This window comes from Geotrypetes seraphini, chromosome 9 (genome assembly GCF_902459505.1).
Source record: "Geotrypetes seraphini chromosome 9, aGeoSer1.1, whole genome shotgun sequence".
Classification (NCBI taxonomy): Eukaryota; Metazoa; Chordata; class Amphibia; order Gymnophiona; family Dermophiidae; genus Geotrypetes; species Geotrypetes seraphini.
The window spans coordinates 182863264-182878311 of record NC_047092.1 but is presented as its reverse complement, the minus strand read 5'-3'; the positions used below and the strand labels follow the sequence as shown (position 1 = coordinate 182878311).

At 43.9% G+C, this 15048-nt stretch overlaps 1 protein-coding gene across 9 annotated transcripts in view; it reads left to right on the top strand.

Annotated features, from left to right (window-relative positions):
* Window positions 1-15048, top strand: part of IL1RAP (interleukin 1 receptor accessory protein) — a 236369-nt gene that overhangs the window by 213394 nt on the left and 7927 nt on the right. For 7 of the 9 annotated variants that reach the window (XM_033959009.1, XM_033959010.1, XM_033959015.1 and 4 more), the window contains exon 10: window positions 1740-1883. In XM_033959009.1, coding sequence (XP_033814900.1) covers window positions 1740-1883 — 144 coding nt within the window. Of the gene's footprint in view, window positions 1-1739; window positions 1884-2398; window positions 2621-6904; window positions 7485-15048 lie in introns of those variants that run through there. The other 2 variants (XM_033959017.1, XM_033959018.1) reach the window with 2 other exon arrangements.

Below are 15048 nucleotides of genomic sequence, written 5' to 3'. Positions count from 1 at the left end.
TGAAGGCTTGTCCCCCTCCCTTGAAGACCTATCCCACCCCTGAAGGCCTGCCTGTCCCCCCCTTGAAGACCTGTCCCCCCTTTGAAAGCCTATCCCACCCCTGAAGGCCTGCCTGTCCCCCCTAAAGGCCTGTCCCCCCCTTGAAGACCTGTCCCCCCCTTTGATGGCCTGCCTCCCCCCTTGAAGGCTTGTCCCCCCTTGAAAGCCTATCCCACCCCTTTGAAGGCCTGCCTGTCTGTCCCACCCCGAAGGACTGCTCACTCTCCCCCCCCCCCCCCACCGGCGTCCGGATTCTACCCCCCCTGGCCTTCCCCTTTCCCCCATGGCCTCCCCGCACTGTTTACCTTCCAGCCAGAACAGCCTGCAAGCAAGATTGCAGTGTTAGCGATCTTACTACCGCTTCGGAGATGGTTCCTCTGTCGCGGTCCTGCCCCTTCTCTGACCTCAGAGGAGGGGCGGGACTGTGATGGAGGAACTAGCTCCGAAGCTGTACTAAGATCGCTAACACTGTGATCTTGCTTGCAGGCTGTTCCGGCTGGAAGGTAAACAGTGCGGGGAGGCCGGGGGGAGCAGAAGGCCGAGGGAGTGGGAGCCGGAAACCGGACGCCGGGGGGGGGGGGAAGCAGACAGCAGCACTTCCCGACTGATCCTCCCCCCTCGCCTTCTAAAGCAGGTGTGGCAGCTGCTGCTCCTGCTTTAGGGGGCGAGGGGGGAGGGTCAGGCGAATCGGGAAGCTGTTTTTTTTTTTTGTTTTTGTTTTGAACCGATTCGAATCGATTCACCCGAAGTGAATCGGTGAACTGATTCGAATCGTGAATCGGGCAGCACTAGTGATTGCTCTTCTTAGTAAGCACCAGGCACAGTTCCTCCCCCCTTTTACTGGCGATGTTCTCCACGAATCATATGCATATATTTATTTAATTTGTTTCCTGTACAAGTTTTGATACAAGTTTTTTTTCCTAATAAAATTTGCATGCTTTTGTGCTGAGCATCGCTATTAAAAATAATTCGCTCCCACCGTAGTATTTATTTACTGTGGTGTTGGAGCTTTTGTGCATTGAGGCCTGAGATGATAAATTGGAGAGAGAGCGTGCTAACCTCTTTATGGCATCTTCTTGTATTTTCTGCTTCCACTTGGCCTGGGCAGTTCGGTATAACAAATGTGTTTGGGAAAGCTGCTGATTAAGAAATATAGCATTACAGCTGGAAGATGAGGTGATTTCTGATAGTTAAACTAGGGTACACGGGGTCGGATGAAAGAGTGACTTGAATTTAAGAGATTGTGTGCGCTGGGTTTCCTTGAAAAAGTCAGCACATCTCCCTAGGCCCAGTGATAATTGGAGATGAAGAGGAATAATAGCTTTTCCCTTTAGAAGCTGTTATGCAGAAAAACATTTCATCCCATAGATAACTGTGATCCTGATTGAATAAAAGGAAAACAGAGATTCCCTTAAGACAGGGTTACCAAATTTTACATCAGTAAACCCGCCCCCCAGGCACGCCCAGTTCCACCCATCCCAGCTCCGCCCCCAGCTCCTGCCCTCCCCAGCTGCTTGTTCATCAGGCAGGAAGGCATGCGTGGATGCACGGATGCCCCCCTCCCAACGCAATTTTTGTCCGGGTTTTGCAGAGCCATCCAGACCCCCGGACACGTCCTCCTTTTGAGGACACGTCCGGTAACCCTGCCTTAAGATCTGGCGCGGCAGACTAACACTGTCCGCTTCTGACTCGCCCTGCAGATGGGAAGGAGTACGATGTGTACGTGTCCTATGCGAGGAATGTGGAGGAAGAGGAATTCGTGCTGCTGACGCTGCGAGGAGTCCTGGAAAACGAGTTTGGATATAAACTGTGCATCTTTGACAGAGACAGTCTCCCTGGGGGAAGTAAGTATGTCCAGTGTGCCTCGGACTCCTGGACAGCCATTGTGCCTCGCATGAGTTGCTGTTACTGTGCCTCGGCTTTCTTCTTTTGCTCTCTAGTTATCAGATGAAACATACTGGTGTAGGGTTACCGGACTTCCAGATTTCCCTGGACATGTCCGGTGATTTGGAAGACTTTTCAACTCAGCGCTTTTGAAAAGCTTCTGGTGCCTAAGGCTTAAAATGCAAGAAAGCGTTGTGAACGCCTAGAGTTGGCAAATATAAAACGATCCACAAGATAATCTGCTGTAAGGCCATGTAATAACAAGGTTATTATGTATGTAATAGTGTTATCCGCATAGATGTTTGATATGCGGGCTATAAATGTTTTAAATAATTAAAAATAACACCTTATGGCACATGGATCCAAATTTAAATATCACTCTAGCTTCAATTGGTAATAAGGTGTTACATGATCTGATTTTCTTAAATTGAAAATGAATCTTACAGTACTTACAGCATTTTTTTTTATTTTGAAGACCTGCGTAATAAAATGATGTTACAATAATCCAGAGTCCCGAGAATCAAAGACTGCACTAAAAGTCTAGAAGCGGAAGTATCGAAATATGATCTGTCCGGACATAATTTCCATAATGTAAAGGAACTTTTTCGAACCAAGAAGTTGGTGTGAGCTTTCATCGATAGGTCTTGATCTAAGATGACCCCTAAAATTCTAATTGTGGAATTAATCAGATATGAAGCTCCATTTAGATCTAAACTCTGTTCTACCTTAAAAGAATTTTGTTTTATCAGAATTGATTTTCAATTTGAACTCGTCCATGCATCGCTCTATTTCTGTGGTAAATATGTGCAAATCGCAACTTAGGCCCAAAGGTCGCATACACTATGCGTGTAGTTTACACATGTTATACATGACGACTGACATGTTACATACAAACAATCCTTAGGAGTGGCGTGGCCTAATGATTAGAGCTGCTGCCTCGGCACCCCGAGGTTGTGGGTGTGAACCCCCAGCACCAATCCTTATGACCCTGGGCAACTCATTTAACTCTCCATTGCGCATAACACAGTTAGATTGAAAGCCCACCGGGCTACTACTCGGTGTAAACCGCCTTGGCTGAATTTCTTCATAAAGGCAGTTCATAAAGCCCAATAAATAATAATACGTTTATGAAATTACCTTCCTTATTGTCCCGTTGAAAACCAGTGTAACGTATCAGGGCCGGCTTGAAGGACTTTGGTGCCCACAGCCAACTTTTACATTGGAGTCCCCTGCGCCTGCAGCATCCTCCACTCCCCTCCCCCTCCTCCCACCCACATGCCTGTGATCCGGTATCTCCCACTCTCTCTCAAGCCCCCCAACCCTTGTTGGACCAGATGAGGCACTGGCTCAGGGCACCAGTGATTAAAGGGCACCAAACTCCCAGTCCGGCATCTGTCCCTTTCAGGGATTTGTCACTGGTTAAGTGAGAACAAAACCAGCCATTTTGTATATTGGCAGCGCTCTGCTCTTGCGTTCCATCCATTCTGCTTTGCTTGCCACCCTAGACTTGTCTAGAATTGTTATGTTGAATTTCCAGAGGTCTATAAAATGATTAATGTGTGTTCTTTTATTACAAATTGAATTGAAGTTTGATTGAAATGCTGCCAGCAACTGCTGAGTCGCTAATGGTTGCATTTATGTTCTTAAGCTGCTAATCCATATCGTTCAGATCAATTTGGGCCCTTCTGCAGTACGGCAGCATCTTGGAGTTCAGCGTTCTGTAACTATCTCTCTGAATCCCTTGCATATAATCTAATATGAACTCCGTGATAGCTCTCGTTTCCCACATGAATGAAGCGGGGGACCCCCCTCCCCCTTCGTCAAACAGGTCTGCTTCACCCTTAATATGGCTTAAGGATCTGGTGAAGGACTGTGTTAAAATAAGTCTGATATGGCTCAGTCTCTGCTTTGATATGTGAAGTAGGGTGATAGCTGTGTTAGTCCACTTAAAGCAGTGGTCTCAAACTTGTGGCTCGTCAGGCACTATTTTGAGGCCCTCAGTCTGTTTATCATAATCACAAAAGTAAAATAAAACAGTTTCTTGATCATATGTCTCTTTAGCTATAAATTACAATATTATTATTATTAATAAGACTTTAGCCAAAAAGAAAGATTTATAAATTATAAAGAGTTTTACCTCATGCAAAATTGTCATTTCTTTAATAAGACATTAACTATTTTTTTTCTGAGGCCCTCCAAGGACCGACAAATCCAAAATGTGGCCCTGCAAAGGGTTTGAGTTGGAGACCACTGGCCTATAGGAAGAGGAGATGCAAATATTAAGAGCCTTAGCCAATAGGGAGAGGAGGAGATAGTGGATGCTGTGGATGGCCATTATGTTACTATGTTTTCTATAACCATAAAGTTCTATGACATCACAATGCAGGTATAAAGAGCCTTAGCCTATAGGAAGAGGAGATGCAAATGTTAAGAGCCTTAGCCAATAGGGAAAGGAGGAGATAGTGGATGCTATGGATGGCCATCGTGTTACTATGTTTCTATAACCATAAAGTTCTATGACATCACAATGCAGGTATAAAGAGCCTTAACCTATAGCAGTGGTCTCAAACCCGTGGCCCGCCAGGTACTATTTTGAGGCCCTGGGTATGTTTATCATAATCACGAAAGTAAAATAAAACAGTTTCTTGATCAAATGTCTCTTTAGCTATAAATTACAATATTATTATTATTAAGACTTTAGCCAAAAAGAAAGATTTATAAATTATAAAGAGTTTTACCTCATGCAAAATTGTCGTTTCTTTAATAAGACATTAACTATTTTTTTTCTGAGGCCCTCCAAGGACCGACAAATCTAAAATGTGGCCCTGCAAAGACTTTGAGTTGGAGACCACTGACTTAAATAAGATGCTACCTTTATATTGGACTAACTTAATAATAATAATTTTATATACCGCCAAACCTTCAGTTCAAGGCGTTTTACAATAAAAGAAGAGCTGGACATTCAGCAAATTACAATGCAAATATCAAATGTTCCTCAGGAAAATGCAAATTACAGTTAGATCAAAATATTTCTCAAAGGCAGTTCAAAATGAGAAAGGACTAGACATACAAATAAATAGGAATCGTAAATATCGGATATATCTTAGAATAAAATGCAATTAAGACAGAAATTTTTCAAACAAGTTTCAAGAATTTTTCGAAATAGATAATAAGATTGGGTTGGGGGGATAAGAACATTCCAATAGGAATTCATTGCACTAGCCTGAAATGCCAAAGTTTTGCCTAAAAAAAATCTCTTATTGCGTCATGCTTTAACTGAAGGGAATATAAACCAACAGGATCTTCGTGTATTCTTGTTTGAATTATAGAATTCAAAGTGGGAAGAGAGGTAGGTTGGGGTCAATAAAAATAAAACCAAACCAAATTTGAACAGAATTTTAGCTTCAAATGGTAACCAATGGAGCTTTAAATAGTGAAGTCTTCCATGATCATATTTTTTAAGACCAAAAATCGTTTTTTGACAGGCTTTCTATCATAATTTTCACAAGTTTCCTGTCACATTATAAACCCTAAAATTACACTACTATTTTTAATGTATTATAAGTGTTTTTAAGACTGTATATTGTTCAGTTATTATTTGCCCCTGAAGCAGCTCCCAGATGGGCGAAACACAGCTTTGTTGCCCATTCTGGATATTGGTGGTGGTGAATAAAGTCTGTTTGGACTTGATTGGTCAGATCTGCTCTTATATTTTAATATTGTTATCTTTGGCTCTTATCCGACCACAAGAAGGTTCTTCCTTTTGAAAGTTTGTCAAAGAATGTATTAAGTGACACGAAGTCAGTGGCAGGTGCCATGATTGTACGTACCCCAATCCGGGATTACTATTACTAGTATTTCTCTAAGGCCACAGAGCGGTATCGGAATGCCTGAATGGAGACACCCACTTATAGAATTACCATTTACATGACTCCTCCGTGCCACCAGCATCGCGTGAGACTTTGTGTATGCAATGCCGAGGCCCTTACACATTGTCATCACATGAATCTCTGCTCTTGTCTCATAACCAAGTTGCAGTGTATCGGATCTAGTCTGGTACTTCCGCCAGGTTCGCCCAACCCTGGTTTACCCAGGGTTGGGCGAGATACTAGCATGCACTCCCCCTCCTCTGTTAGTTAGGGTGAGTAGATTATGGTTCAAGAAGAGGGGGCCTCCTTCATCCCCCTCCTTGCTCCCTGGGCATGGCTGCCCTGGAAGGTCATTGTCTGAAGATGTCTACTCTTTTCTTTTTTTTTGAACTAGAAGCTTTTATTGAAGAAGATTAGATAATACAACCATAGAACAGCCTTAGCATATAATCCAGGGATCTCAAAGTCCTTCCTTGAGGGCCGCAATCCAGTCGGATTTTCAGGATTTCCCCTATAAATATGCATTGAAAGCAGTGTACATAGATCTCATGCATATTCATTGGGGAAATCCTGAAAACCCGACTGGATGGCGGCCCTCAAGGAAGGACTTTGAGACCCCTGATATAATCATACAAGCTACGAATCCTCCCCAACCCCCCTCACACAAGTAGAATATTGACACCAGAGACGTACAAAGCTCCCTATTCGATGCGTCTTTAAAGCCGTTAGCTTATACATTGCATATCAATCATCTAATTCAGGGGTGGGCATCTCCAGTCCTCGAGGGCCGGAATCCAGTCGGGTTTTCAGGATTTCCCCAATGAATATGCATTGAAAGCAGTGCATGCAAATAGATCGCATGCATATTCATTGGGGAAATCCTGAAAACCCGACTGGATTCCGGCCCTCGAGGACTGCAGTTGCCCACCCCTGACCTAGCTTCTGCACCACCAAATCCTGAGTAGGCGTATTTTGCCTCAGAATAATTCAGATGAGAGTGAAAGGGAAACCACAAAAGCTTCCCAAAGGGTGGCGCAAGTCCTTTCTGAAGGCCTTTGTCTGGTTCTGTCAAACTTGTTGAACACTAACACTTTGGTGTTTTCTCTTCCCAGTTATTACCGATGAGACTCTCAGCTTCCTTAAGAAAAGCCGGCGTCTGCTCGTTGTCCTGAGCCCCAACTATGTTCTCCAGGGCACCCAGGCCCTCCTGGAGCTGAAAGCAGGCCTGGAAAACATGGCCTCCAAAGGCAGCATCAAGGTTATCTTAGTTCAATACCGACCCATTAAAAACAGCCAAAAGGTGAAAGAACTGAAGCGGGCGCAGGCGGTGCTCACCGTCATTAAATGGAAAGGAGAGAAGTCAAAATACCCAGGTGGAAGGTTCTGGAAGCAGCTGCATGTCGCACTGCCAGTGAAGAAACCAAGCAAAAGTTCTTCCAAACAAAATGGAGCCTCTGTGGAGAAGCTGTGTCCATGAAACAGATCTCTGTAGGAGGGAAAGAAATGAGGGAAGAGAATGGGGAAGTCTTTCCTTATTCCTGGGGGTTTTTTTTTAGGGCATTGCTTGGAAAAGAGATCTGAAGGAGGCTGTGGCCTGCGGTTGTCCCAGATTGCATCCTAATCCCTTCAGATCTCAGGAACTAAGCAAGTCCTTGCTGGTTGGATGTCTTCCAAGGGACACAGTGAGTTGGCATCTACATAAGAACATAAGAATTGCCATCTCCGGATCAGACCCATGGTCCATCGAGTCCGGCGATCCGCACACGCGGAGGCCCAGTCAGGTATACACCTGATTGTTCTAATCACCCATATCCCTCTATGCCTCTCATAAGGAGATGTGCATCTAATTTGCCTTTGAATCCTAGCACAGTGGATTCCTTAATAACCTCCTGTGGAAGAGCATTCCATGCGTCCACCACTCGCTGCGTAAAGCAGAACTTCCTGACATTTGTCCTGGACTTGTCACCCCTTAGTTTCAAACCATGTCCTCTTGTCCGTGTCACATTGGACAATGTAAATAATTTGTTTTTCTGCTCTATTTTATCGATGTCTTTCAGTATTTTGAACGTCTCTATCATGTCCCCTCGCAGCCTCCTCTTCTCAAGGGAGAACAATCCTAGTTTCTTGAGTCGTTCCTCGTATTCCAATTTCTCCATACCTCTTATTAGTTTCGTTGCTCGTCTCTGCACCCTCTCCAGCAGTTTTATATCCTTCTTTAGGTTGGGAGACCAATGTTGGACACAGTATTCCAAGTGTGGTCTGACCATTGCTCTATAAAGCGGCATTATGACTTTCTCCGATCTACTCGTGATTCCTTTCTTTATCATGCCCAACATTCTGTTTGCTTTCTTTGCCGCTGCCGCACATTGTGCCGACGGCTTCAGGGTCCTATCTATCAGTACACCCAGGTCCTTTTCTTGTTCGCTCTTACCCAGAGTTGCTCCTGACATTCTATACTCGTGTTCCTTATTCTTACTACCTAAATGCATTACTTTGCATTTCTCCACGTTGAACTTCATCTGCCATTGCTCTGCCCATTTCTCTAGCTGATACAAGTCGCTCTGGAGTTCCTCGCTATCTTCCTGCGATCTGATTTCCCGGCATAGCTTTGTGTCGTCTGCAAACTTAATGATCTCACTGGATATTCCGCCTTCCAGGTCATTGATATATATATTAAATAGAATCGGCCCAAGTACCGAGCCCTGGGGCACACCACTAGTCACTTTCTCCCAGTCTGAGAACTTCCCATTTATGCCCACTCTCTGCTTCCTGTTTTCCAGCCATTTGCCTATCCACCTTTGTATATCTCCCTCTATTCCATGGCTTTGTAGTTTCCTGAGAAGTCTTTCATGCGGAACTTTGTCGAATGCTTTCTGGAAGTCCAAATAAATTATGTCCACCGGCATTCCACTATCAATTTGCTTGTTCACGGTCTCAAAAAATTGAAGCAAATTCGTTAAACATGATTTCCCTTTCCTGAACCCATGTTGACTGGGTTTCAGCAAGTCGTGTGTATCTAGGTGCCGGACTATACTATCCTTGATCAGTGCTTCAACCATCTTTCCAGGGACAGACGTAAGGCTCACAGGTCTGTAGTTGTCCGGTTCTCCTCTCGATCCTTTTTTGAAAATTGGCGTGACGTTCGCTATCTTCCAGTCATCTGGTATCTGTCCAGTTCTGATTGTCAGATTGGTGAGTTTTTGCAATAACTCTCCGATTTCAATCTTCAATTCTTTTAAGACTCTCGGATGAATTCCATCCGGTCCAGGGGATTTGTCACTTTTGAGTTTGTCGATCTGGTAGTATATCTGGTCCAACTCCACTTCAACTGTGGTGAGGCTGTCTTCCATTGCTCCATTAAACACTTTCATTGCCTCTGGTATTTTTGCAGTATCCTCCTCCGTAAAGACAGACGCAAAGAAGGAATTTAGTTTGTCCGCAATTTGTTTATCTTCCTTAATGTACCCTTTTCTTCCCTGGTCGTCCAGGGGTCCCACCGCCTCTTTTGCGGGTTTTTTCCCTTTCACGTATCTAAAGAAGGGCTTGAAGTTCTTGGCCTCTTGCGCTATTTTTTCTTCATAGTCCTTTTTGGCATCCCTCACCGCCTTGTGACATTTCTTCTGTTCGTCTTTATGTTTTTTCCATGCTTCGGTCGTTTTGATGTGTTTCCATTTTTTGAAAGAGTCCTTCTTTTCTTTTATGGCTTCCTTCACCTGTCTGGTAAGCCATGCCGGTTCTCCCTTACCTTTTGTTCTCCCTTCCTTGGAGATCCTCGGAATGTGTAGGTTTTGTGCTTCTGTGATAGTACTTTTCAGTAGGGACCATGCCTGGTCTACTGTTTCAATTTTATCCACCTTTTTCTTGAGTCGTTGTTTCACCATGGCTCTCATGCGATCGTATTTGCCCTTTTTAAAGTTAAAGGTTTTGGTTAAGGTTTTGGCACTTTTTCTATTCCCGATGTCAAGCTTAAAGATGATCACATTGTGATCGCTCGTCCCCAGCGGTACCGTAACTTCTACTTCTTTTGTCGGTCCCGTGAGGCCATTTAGCACCAAGTCCAGGGTGACGTTGCCTCTTGTCGGCTCTTTCACCATTTGTTCCAGGAAGCAATCCCCTAGCGCCTCCAGGAACTTGGCCTCCTTGCCGCAGTTGGAGGTTCCTAGTTTCCAGTCTATCCTCGGGAAATTGAAGTCTCCCAATATTATTACATTGCCCGTCTTGCATTCTCGTTTGATTTCCTCTATCATTTCTAAGTCAGTTTCTAATCCGTGTCCCAGCGCTGTGGTAGGAAGGTCACATTTATTCAGAGAAGGAGCTGAGGTCTTGCCCAAATTCCAAAGCACTTTTCATTAGGTAGTCGGTCTTTTAATTGAGACCCATAATACTCTGTTTTATGAAACTACCACGATAGAAAGTTGTGCGCGCAACTAATTAATATCACTTATTAGGTGTTAATTACCAATTACCGGTGCAGATTATTAAGTTGCGCACACAAATTGGTAATGCGCAGAGATTTGCGTGTGCAGCCTTGGTCGCACGATAGAGTCTAGCTTGGTATGCACACGTAATTTCTGAGATAATTGGCCCTTAAAGATACGAGGGTGGTAAATTTCCATGAGATGGCGCCAATGTCCGTCAAGTCCATCGATGCTGGCAACCTGTTTTTCCTACGATACGAAAACACTGGAAACTCGCTGAACTAAGTGTATGGCCCTCGAAGGCGACTACGTACGCTGTTTAACTTGCTTTTGTACCAAACTTTTCAAACCGCTCTCGTATAGTGAACAATATAGCACATTGGTGCATAACCGCGCGGAAGTGTGCGTGTGGGAGGAGCTTGTTTACGCCTGTATTCTGTATCGGCGCAGCTGCCATTCTTGAATCTGCGAGTGCCGTCGGGACGCTAACACGTGACGCAGAGTTATAGAATTTCTCCCTTACGCTGTAAGAGGCAGGGCCTGATCATTTATAGGTGGACAGGAGCCATGTGACGGCCTTCTTCTCTCCTTGGTGGCTGTGAATGGCAGGGTTAAGATGCAGGCTGTGAGCAGAGGGACGGACTGAGTGTCTCTCCTCCCACAGCCAACGGAGTGAAGGCTGGCGTGACTGTGGGAACGTGCTTTTGAATTTTAAATCATTCTGAGTACACACTGTGTGTGCTGGAGCGTAACACTCACATGAGTGAAATAAATAATTAGCAGAAAACCTTTGGTAACCTTGAATTGTGTTTCTCGTTGTTCCTTATTGTACAGTTGTTTCTGTCTTTATCTGTTTTTAAGTCCATTATTCTAATTTGTATTTTATCTGTATCCCATGTATTTTGCTCACCTTGTTGTGAACCGCCTAGAACTTTTTCAGTATGGCGGTATATAAGAATAAAAATATTATTATTATTATTCTTAACACTGAAACTTCCTTTGTACTCTGGGGATGAAGTTCCATTCCTCTCTTTCTTTCCGGGAATACTGCGTACAAATGGTTATTTTTAAGCACTTATCAGCACAGGACAGTCTCAGTTGTTGCGTAGGGTATGTCTGGAACGAGCTTTCTCTCTTAAACTAACTGCTGGTGCACTTCTCAGCACTTGTTCTTATGCCAGTGAAACCAATTCTGCGGTCCCAGTGCCTGCAGCGGGGGAGGGAACCCGCAGGTGGACCTTTCAGCTTGTCCATTTCAAAAGCAGGTGCTGAGATCACCCCTTGATATCGCAGTGGGCCTTCCACAGGTTCCCTCACCACCCTAGAAGAAAAATAGGCTGAGAGATGAATGAAAATTGTAGAGCAGCTGGATTTCAAAAGCTTTTAATGTGCCCCAGTTCACGAGCGCAGGCTGTTCGAGCAAATCAAGGTCTGTGATTGTCAGGCAGGACCGGAGTTGCCCACCCCTGGGTTAGACTGGAAACTGGCTATTTTGGGGGCGGAGTCAGCACTTGGCTGGTTAAGTGTCGCTATGCATAAAAGTCAGTCCTATCTTTGTGCGGTAGCCCCATTGCTAATAACCCCTCTTTACTAATGCATAGCGTGGCTCTGCGCTAAAAGCCCCGAAGCCCATAGAGAATTTAAGGGCTTCGGGGCTTTTAGCACGGCTTTGTAAAAGAGGCTGTAAGTGACTGCAGATAATGGATTTTAACGCTCATGTTACAGCCAAGCCTGTTGAAATGGAAGAGCATATCGTCTACTAATTGTGTGTAATTGTCTGCCGTCTTGTTGCCAAGAAAGTTTTTCACAACAAGAACAAATGAAGACCAGGGACATGATTTGCTTTCAGTCATTGATGCTATGAAATATGGGTCATTTATAAGTTACTTACTTTTTACAATCCAGTGTTTTTGGATGCAAAACTACAATTGGAAATATCTAAACACGATCACTATATCTGCTAACTTGTGCGCAAAAACACCAACCAATGACAGAAGACAAAGCTGAAAAAACCTGATAGAATTGAAATCTAGGTGCAACTGTTTTAAACAGATCAGGTTGAGAAAGCTTTGAAACACAAATTTATGTCGTCTAAGGAAACCATGTGTTTACCATAAATGTTTTGCACATAATTATGTAACGGAACAGAGACGATTTTGTCATTTGAGCTTTACATTTTTATGCCAGTGTGCATTATAAGAAAGGAAGCAGACGAACAGTTGTGAAAGAGAGGTCATTATACACACACAAAAAAATGTGGCTAATTTAAATACATAAATTTCCCTTTCGAAAAAGAAAGCTTGTTATGACATCCCGATTCTGCAAAAGAGATCTCTTTTAAATAGCAGTAAAAAAATAAAAAATAAATTCAACCATTTCTAAGAAATTAGAGCTGATGCGGTCTAATCCAATGCAGTTTTCTGAATTAGCATCCCAAATAACCCCAGGAACAGGTTAAAAAAAAACCAAAAAGAAGGCACCAAGAATGGTTTTTTGGGTGTTGTTGGCCTGTGTAATCTAAGTTCGCAAAATTAATGTACATGTATGTCTGTAACTTATAGTACATAAGAACATAAGAATTGTCGCTCCTGGGTCAGACCAGTGGTCCGTCGTGCCCAGCAGTCCACTCACGCGGTGGCCCTCTAGTGAAAGACCAGTGCCCTATTTGAGTCTAGCCTTACCTGTGTATGTTCTGGCTCAGCAGGAACTTGTCCAACCTTGTCTTGAATCCCTGGAGGGTGTTTTCCCCTATAACAGCCTCCGGAAGAGCGTTCCAGTTTTCCACCACTCTCTGGGTGAAGAAGAACCATCCCCTTTCAACTTTAGAGAGTGCCCTCTCGTTCTCCCTACCTTGGAGAGGGTGAACAGCCTGTCCTTATCTACTAAGTCTATCCCCTTCAGTATCTTGAATGTTTCGATCATGTCCCCTCTCAGTCTCCTCTTTTCAAGGGAGAAGAGGCCCAGTTTCTCTAATCTCTCACTGTACAGCAACTCCAGCCCCATAACCATCTTAGTCGCTCTTCTCTGGACCCTTTTGAGTAGTACCGTGTCCTTCTTCATGTACGGCGACCAGTGCTGTATGCAGTACTCCAGGTGAGGGCGCACCATGGCCCGGTACAGCGGCATGATAACCTTCTCCGATCTGTTCGTGATCCCCTTCTTTATCATTTCTAGCATTCTGTTTGCCCTTTTCGCCGCCACCGCACATTGCGTGGACGGCTTCATCCTGGGAGGTCTCTCCAAGTACCGCCCCGGACATCCAGGTGTTTGCTAGCATACTTTGTTTTTATTACATAGTAATGAATGTGGCAATTTGGTTTACGAGCAAGCTTCTGGAACAAATTATGCTCGTAAACCACTGTACTTCATTCATTGCTGTGTAATATGTTAAAAATAATAAAAACCAAGTATGCTAGCATTCTGTATACACACACCTGGATGCGCGTCTAAACGCGCCTATTCTCTTAAGTAGACGCATATCTTAATTCCTGCATAGTTTGCAACTGAGCAGAGTAACTTATTGAATACTATAATGCATATTTTCCTGGCTAATATTCTACTGTATAAACCCCCCTCCTTTACAAAGCCGTGCTAACGTTTTTAGCGCCGGTAAGAACTTCGATGCTTAAAGGAATTCTATGAGCATTGAAGTTCTTACCACCGCAGCTGACGCTAAAAACACTAGCGTGACTTAGTAAAGGAGGGGGAAAGGGAAGTAGTCGTTCGCTAGGTGCTCCCTGGGTGCCTAGACAGAAGAGCTCAGCTATAGAATTGCCCTCAAGAACTGTGATCCGTCTATGGTTTTCTCCCAACAATACCTTCAGTGATTTAGGCGGCAAAAAGGGGCAGAACCAATCTGACATAAATGTTACAAAATTAGAGTGAAATGACATGTGATGCATGCTGAATCTTTTCTCACAGTCTCCTCTCCTAATCCTATAGTATTTTCACCAGAGGAAATGATTAGTTGTTGGTGCTGGGGTTTTTTTGTAGAGAATGACACGGGGGACAAAATGTTCCCTGTCCCCGCATGAACTCAATTTCTCCGCCCCATCACCGTGAGTTTTGACACTGACCCTATCCCTGCTCCAGTCCTGTAAGCTCAGCCTTAACCGCACAAGCCTTGAACACTTATGATATTAAAGCTTGTGCAGATGAGGGCGGAGCTCAGGCATTGGTGGAATGAGGCATTATGACATCACAATCTGAGCTCTAGAATGTTGCTACTTAGGATTTGAAAGTGTTTGAGGCTTGTGCGGATGAGGACGGAGCTTAGGCATTGGTGGAATGAGGCATTATGACATCACAATCTGAGCTCTAGAATGTTGCTACTTAGGATTTGAAAGTGTTTGAGGCTTGTGCGGATGAGGACGGAGCTTAGGCATTGGTGGAATGAGGCATTATGACATCACAATCTGAGCTCTAGAATGTTGCTACTTATGATGTTAAAGTGTCTGAGGCTTGTCCAGATAAGGAAGGAGCTCAGGCATTGGTGGAATGAGGCATTATGACATCACAATCTGAGCTCTAGAATGTTGCTACTTAGGATTTTAAAGTGTTTGAGGCTTGTGCAGAGGAGGACGGAGCTTGCAGGAATGGGGTAGGGACAGGAAAAGAACTCGTGGGGACAGGATGGGAAAATGAGTTCCTGCGGGGACAGGGAAAAATTTGTCCTCATGTCCTGTAGTTTTTTTGTTTGTATGATTTTACATTTTAGAATTATTTTGGCTCTGTTTTGCATTAAAGTATTTTTCTTTCTGTATTATTTTGTGATTGTCATTTTGTTCTCCTTTCTAAATGCAATTTCTTGAAGTTGTTGAATAAAAATAATTATTTTT